The sequence below is a fragment of the Bidens hawaiensis genome, unplaced genomic scaffold, assembly GCF_021521415.1.
Source record: "Bidens hawaiensis isolate Kalapana, Puna unplaced genomic scaffold, B.hawaiensis_p1.1 tig00023392_1, whole genome shotgun sequence".
NCBI classification, from domain to species: Eukaryota; Viridiplantae; Streptophyta; class Magnoliopsida; order Asterales; family Asteraceae; genus Bidens; species Bidens hawaiensis.
The window spans coordinates 248,209-255,290 of record NW_027493662.1 but is presented as its reverse complement, the minus strand read 5'-3'; the positions used below and the strand labels follow the sequence as shown (position 1 = coordinate 255,290).

General features: G+C 43.4%; 1 protein-coding gene across 1 annotated transcript; it reads left to right on the top strand.

Moving 5' to 3' along the window:
- Nucleotides 1-5,183: 5,183 nt before the first annotated feature.
- Nucleotides 5,184-6,452, top strand: LOC143567346 (uncharacterized). Its single transcript, XM_077053793.1, has 2 exons — nt 5,184-5,973; nt 6,064-6,452. The coding sequence occupies exons 1-2, from the start codon at nt 5,184-5,186 to the stop codon at nt 6,450-6,452; spliced, it is 1,179 nt and encodes a 392-aa protein (XP_076909908.1).
- Nucleotides 6,453-7,082: the final 630 nt, after the last annotated feature.

Here is a 7,082-nt window from a genome sequence, read left to right as displayed (position 1 = left end):
AAAGGTGTATTGCATTCTTAGCCCATGTGGTTAAACCTGCTGAAGAGAAGAAGCTTCGCGATATCCCTGTTGTGCGTGATTTCCCTGAAGTTTTTCCTGATGATCTTCCTGGTATCCCTCCCGCTCGTGAAGTCGAGTTCCGTATTGATCTTGTCCCTGGTGCTTCCCCCGTAGCTAAATCTCCTTACCGTCTTGCGCCCGCTGAGATGCAAGAATTGGCAAGCCAACTTCAAGAGTTGACTGCTAAAGGATTCATTCGCCCTAGCTCTTCGCCCTGGGGTGCTCCGGTGTTGTTCGTTAAAAAGAAAGATGGATCGTTTCGCATGTGTATTGATTACCGCGAGTTGAACAAACTCACCATTAAAAACCGGTATCCCTTACCGCGTATTGACGACCTCTTTGATCAACTCCAAGGTGCCTCTTGTTTCTCGAAGATCGATCTCCGCTCTGGCTATCACCAGTTGCGCATCCGCGATGAAGATGTTCCGAAGACTGCTTTTCGAACTCGTTATGGCCATTTTGAATTCTTGGTCATGTCCTTCGGTTTAACCAACGCACCCGCCGTTTTCATGGATCTAATGAATCGGGTGTGTAGGCCTTTCTTGGATAAATTCGTGATTGTGTTTATCGATGATGTTCTGGTGTATTCTAAGACCAAGGCCGAGCATGAGCAACATCTTCGGTTGGTGTTGCAAAAGCTTCGAACCGAGCAGCTCTATGCTAAGCTTTCCAAGTGTGAATTCTGGTCTGATGAAGTACAGTTTCTTGGCCATGTTGTGAACAAGATGGGTATTCATGTCGACCCATCCAAAATTGAAGCAATCAAGAACTGGATTACGCCATCCTCTCCTTCCGAGATCCGTTCCTTTCTGGGCTTAGCTGGTTATTACCGGCGCTTCATTTCGAACTTCTCAAAGATCGCATTGCCTTTAACAGCTCTAACGCACAAAGGTAAACCGTATATTTGGGGCTCGAAGCAAGAAGAAGCCTTTCTATCGCTCAAGCGATTGTTGTGTGAAGCTCCTATTCTTGCGCTACCTGAGGGTAATGATGATTTTGTCGTGTATTGCGATGCATCCAACCAAGGTCTCGGTTGTGTTCTTATGCAACGAGGCAAGGTTATCGCTTACGCATCAAGGCAACTCAAGATTCACGAAAAGAATTATACAACTCACGACCTCGAACTTGGTGCAGTTGTTTTTGCCTTGAAAATCTGGAGACACTACCTTTATGGTACTAAGTGCATCCTTTACACTGACCATAAAAGCCTTCAGCATATCTTTGATCAAAAGGAACTCAACATGAGGCAACGCCGATGGAACGAACTCATCAGCGATTACGATTGTGAGATCCGGTATCATCCTGGTAAGGCTAATGTGGTAGCTGATGCGCTCAGCCGAAAACCCTGCCAACTTAACTGTATCTTGCCGCGCACCCAGCTTCACTTCGCGCCGATTCAAAGCAATCTTGAATCACGCATTCGCGACGCGCAGCGCGCATCCATCAGTAATGGTAATCTTCGCGCCGAGTTAGCGTGTGGCGCGGAAGCGCACTTTGTCCCTAATCTGAGTGGAATTCTCTGCTATCTCAATCGCATCTGGATTCCCTTTGATGAGAATCTTCGCGCTGATATCCTGAGTGAAGCGCACAAATCTCGATATTCCGTTCATCCTGGCGCTGATAAGATGTACAAGGATTTGCGCATTACTTATTGGTGGCCCGGTATGAAAAAGGATATTGCTGTGTTCGTAGCTAAATGTCTGACTTGTTCTAAAGTGAAAGCTGAACACCAACGCCCATCTGGTTTGCTCGAACAACCAGAAATTCCTACGTGGAAATGGGAATGTGTAGCGATGGACTTTATTACCAAGTTACCTTTGACAACAAGCAAACATGATAGCATTTGGGTAATAGTGGATCGATTGACTAAGTCTGCTCACTTTCTGCCCATTCGTGAAAACTACCGTGTTGAGCAGCTCGCGCAGCTTTATGTCAAGGAAATTGTCTGCCGCCATGGTACTCCTTTGAGCATCATATCCGATCGCGATGGCCGTTTTATATCCCGCTTTTGGAAATCTCTCCAATCTGCGCTAGGAACTCGCTTGGACATGAGTACGGCATATCATCCTCAGACTGACGGTCAGTCTGAGCGAACTATTCAAACTCTTGAGGATATGCTCCGATCTTGTGTTCTTGATTTTGGAGGTAATTGGGATTCACACCTGCCTTTGATTGAGTTCTCTTATAATAACAGCTATCATTCCAGTATTGGTATGGCCCCATTTGAAGCACTTTACGGTCGTAAGTGCCGCTCCCCGATCTGTTGGAGCGAAGTGGGTGAAACTCAAATCACAGGACCCGAACTTGTTCAAGAGACAACCGATAAAATCGCCAAGATCCGTGATCATCTGCTGACTGCCAGAAGCCGACAGAAGAGTTACGCAGATCGCAGGCGAAAGCCTCTCGAATTTCAAGTTGGTGATCTTGTTCTCCTCAAAGTGTCGCCCTGGAAGGGTGTTGTCCGCTTTGGGAAGAAAGGTAAGCTTGCTCCTCGTTATGTTGGTCCATTCAAGATTCTCGCGCGTGTAGGAAAAGTTGCCTACAGACTTGACCTGCCGCCCGCGCTCAGTAATGTGCATCCAACGTTCCATGTATCCAATCTCAAGAAGTGTTTAGCTGACGAGAACCTTCACATTCCACTTGATGAAGTTCAAGTTGATGAAACTATGCATTTCGTTGAGAAGCCTGTTGAGATTATGGATCGCGAGGTAAAGCAAACCAAGCGCAGTCGTATCCCTATCGTGAAAGTTCGCTGGGAGTCCAAGCGCGGAGCCGAGTTTACATGGGAAAGGGAAGATCAAATGAAGATCAAGTACCCGCACCTGTTCTCTGCGCAACCTACTTCGAGATAAATTTCGGGACGAAATTTCTTAAAGTAGGGGAGACTGTGACATCTGCCCGATCCGACCCGACCCAGGTACCCGTTTCTCCGACCCGATCTCTTTCTTTTATGATTTAGTATTTATTTATGCTTATATTTTACTAATAATAATATATTTTCCTTCCCGCTTCTTTCTCTCTCTTTCTTTCCGCCGTCCCGTCCCTCTCCTTCTCTCTTTCCGCCTTCTTTTCCCTCTTGTCGCCGTCCCGCCCTTACGCCTTGTTTCCCTCTTTTTCTTCTAACTCTTTGCTTGTCCTTTGTTCCTTCCCGCCTAAGGTTGTCTGCGCAGCTCCACGCGCCAGACCCCTTACAAGGAATCCTGCGTGAAGACCACCTGTTTCAGCGATACGCGAGACGAACTCTTCTCGCAGCGCGCTAAGAATTGTAATTCTTCTCGCAGCGCGCTAAGAACGGTAGTTCTTCCCGCGACGCGCTAAGGATTTGTAGTTCTTCTCGCAGCGCGCTAAGAATCGTAGTTCATCCCTCGACGCGCGAAGAATTATAGTTCTTCCCGCGGCGCGCTAGGAATTTTAGTTCCTCCCGCGGCGCGCTAAGAAATGTGATTCTTCCCGCGGCGCGCTTAGAAATGTAGTTCTTTCCGCGACGCGTTAAGGTTGGTTCTGTCTGCCTTCGCGCTCGCGCTCTCTTGACCTTCTGTGTCTGCCTTCGCGCTCGAGCTTTCTCGCGCTAAACCCTTTGAGTTTTCTTCTGTTTAATCTAGCCGTTTACTTTTGTGTTGTCTTATCTTTTGTGCTGTTGACCTAATCTGCTTTATGTCTGAAAAGTTACTTTCGGCGCAGCATGCGCACCAACCCCATTGGTTGGCAGAAAAAGTGACTGACATTATCTTTTGAGATCTGCTTTTGCCATGCTTGACCAGTACCTTTTTCTGAACTGCCCATGCCTTTTTACTGTTCCCTGTCAGCTTTATCTTGCCCCCTGCAGCTGCCATATCTTTTGATATCTTTTGCTTTTGGAATCTTTTACTTTTTGAGATCTTTTTTTTCCCCTTTTCTAGGGATTGTGTTCCCTAGGGTTTCTCTATAAATAATAGTATTATTTTTCCTAACACTACACACACAAACACTTAATCTCTCCTGTTCTCCTTGCTCTCTCTGCCGTCTTCCTCTCTGCCTCCGTCTTTCTCTCCTGTTCTGCCCTGATTTCCGGTAATACATAATATATAATAACTTACTTATTAATTATGCTAACTTATAATCAAGACTTAAAACAAATCATTAAAACAATAATCTTATTTATAGGTTAACTTGTGCTTGTTTAAAGTCGGTTCTTGCTTTATCTTACACCGCATCGTTTATCAAGTGAGTAATCTCGTACCTAATCCCTTTTTGCTTTTAATGTTTTGGGATGTTCATGTGTTCATACAAACTTAGAGTCTTAAACTTGTTTATGAACTTTAGTCGCGCAGTATCCCATGTGTTGAGGACGTAGACTTGGCTGTTTATTTCTATGTGTGGATCATTAACCGTCTTGTCGGTCTATTCCGCAGTTCTCATGGTACCATTAGATGAACACGGGAGAACTATCGTTTATGATTTTCTCTTTTGTTTGCACATGCACAGTTTGTCTTGTTTGTGAGCTCAATTGTGAGCACTGGCAGTCTATGAATCTTAGAGTTGATCCCGATCAGATTACACCCTTGTTGAAAACCAGACATACACATGTTGCGCGCAGATTTATTGTTATCTATGTATTGTATTAAACTTGATTTCTCACCAACACGCAAGTGTTTGACGTTTTATTTTAACACATGTTCAGGTTTGCAGTAGCTGTTTTGGAGCTTGTGGACACGTAGGAAGTTTTCTTTATTTTGGACCTAGATTAAAATGTATCAAGACAAGTTATTGCTGTTCGATTATTATGATTTATAATATATTGATTTATGATGATTTATGTTATCTTATGTCTACTTTGCGCGTGCGCGAATGAATGTATTTATTAAATATTGACACCCAATAGTGTCACGAGTAATGAAACAATATGTGGCGCCCCGATGTATAATCCGCCTTTGGTCGGGGTGTTACAGTTTCAGTGTGCATGTTTGTCGAAAACGAACTACACAATTTAGAATATACATATGGAGGTTATTTTTGGGATTCATGGAGTTTGGGATGTGATTGACCCAGGCTCTAATGACGCGAAGAAAAATAACATCGCGAAGACGCTTCTGTTTTAGTCGATTCCCGAGGAACAGATACTTCTAATCGGTAATTCAAAAGAGATGTGGGATGTCATAAAGTCAAGAAATATGGGTGCGGAACGTGTGAAGGACGATCGACTTCATATGTTAATACGTGAATTTGACAGTTTGATGATGAAAGAAACCGAAACCATTGACGAGTATGCCTCGAGAATAACCAAGATCTCTTCTAAAGCAGCCACACTCGGGCAACCATATAAAGAAAGGAAGCTAGTTCAGAAATTCTTCACAAGCCTACCGAGCCGGTTTATCCAAGTTGTAGCATCCCTCGAGCAAGTGTTAGACCTTAAAACAGTCGGTTTTGAGGATGTTGTCGGGAGGTTAAAGGCTTATGAGGAGCGTATCAAAGGACACGTGTTGCGTTCTGAAGAAGGTAAACTTTTGTTTAATAATTTTGAATCCTCTTCGAGTTCGAAGCAGTTTTCACGCGAATCGAGTAGGGGGCGCAGGAAAGGTTCAAATCGAGGACTTTGTAATGGAAGTGGTGATGGACGTGGCAATCAGAACCGTGGTTCACAAGGAGGGTCCAACGAAGGGGATAAACGAAAGGGTAAAATGGGTTACTCGGAAGTTCAATGCTTTTGTTGTGATGAATTTGGTCACTTCGTTTCGAGGTGTCCGGAACGATGGAAAGAGAGACAAGCACATTTGGCCGACGTAAAAGAAAAAGACCCGTCCCTCTATATGGTGCAGTGTGTTCAAGAAAAAGTGTACTTCAATGAACAGAAGGTCATACCAAAAGATTACGAGGGTGGTTCGAACGAACAAGACTTTTGGTATTTGGATAATGGAGCGAGCAACCATATAACGGGTAATTTATCTTTTTTCTCTTGAGTTAAATAAGAGTGTTGGTGGCAAAGTTAAATTTAGAGATGGGTCTTATGTTGATATTGCGGGAAAGGGTCGATATTGGTAGTCGGTAAAAAGGGGAAGCAACAATTATTGACCGACATTTATTATATTCCTAGTTTACAAAGTAATATTATTAGTCTTGGGAAAGCAACAGAAATTGGTTGTGATATTCGTATGAAAGACGATTACTTGTTGATGTATGATGATCAAGGAAAATTGTTGATGCGGGTTACTCGATCCAAGAATCGTCTTTATAAGATTAAATTAAAGACGGGGAAACCCGTGTGTTTACAAGCCCGGATTGATAACGAGAATTGGCTTTGGCACGCGAGACTAGGACACCTAAATTTCGAGTCTATGAAACAAATTGTGACAATAATATGGTCGTTGGAATGCCAAAAGTTGATCAAGAAAATCAAATTTGTGACTCGTGCTTAGTCAGGAAGCAAACGAGGAAACTGTTTCCGAATTCGGCGACTTTTATAGCAACCCAAGCCTTGGAACTAATCCATGGAGATTTATGCGGGCGCATAAATCCTAGTACCATAGCCGGAAATAGGTACGTGTTCGTCTTGATTGATGATTTTTCACTTTTCATGTGGACTTTTCTGTTGAAGAAAAAAAGTGAAGCGTTTGATACCTTCAAGTGATTTAAAGTCATGGTGGAAGCGGAAAATAGTGAGAAAATCAAGGCGTTTCTAACCGATCAAGGGGGAGAATTTACTTCTCGTGATTTCAATCGGTTCTCTAAAAACGAGGGGTTTATTCGGCATTTAACCGCTCCATATACACCACAATAAAACGGTGTTGTGGAGAGATGGAACCGCACGATATTGGATATGACTCGGAGCATATTAAAAGCGAGACAAGTTCTGAATTATATGTGGGGTGAAGCAATGAGGCATTCGACCGATGTGATTAATAAAATTCCAAATCGAGCGTTAAAAGACAAAACATCGTATGAGATGTTAAAGCGAAAGAAACCGGATCTTAGATTTCTTAAAGTTTTTGGATTTGTTGCGTATTCAAAAATACTTTGTGGAAATATTATGTGACACCCGGTAATTT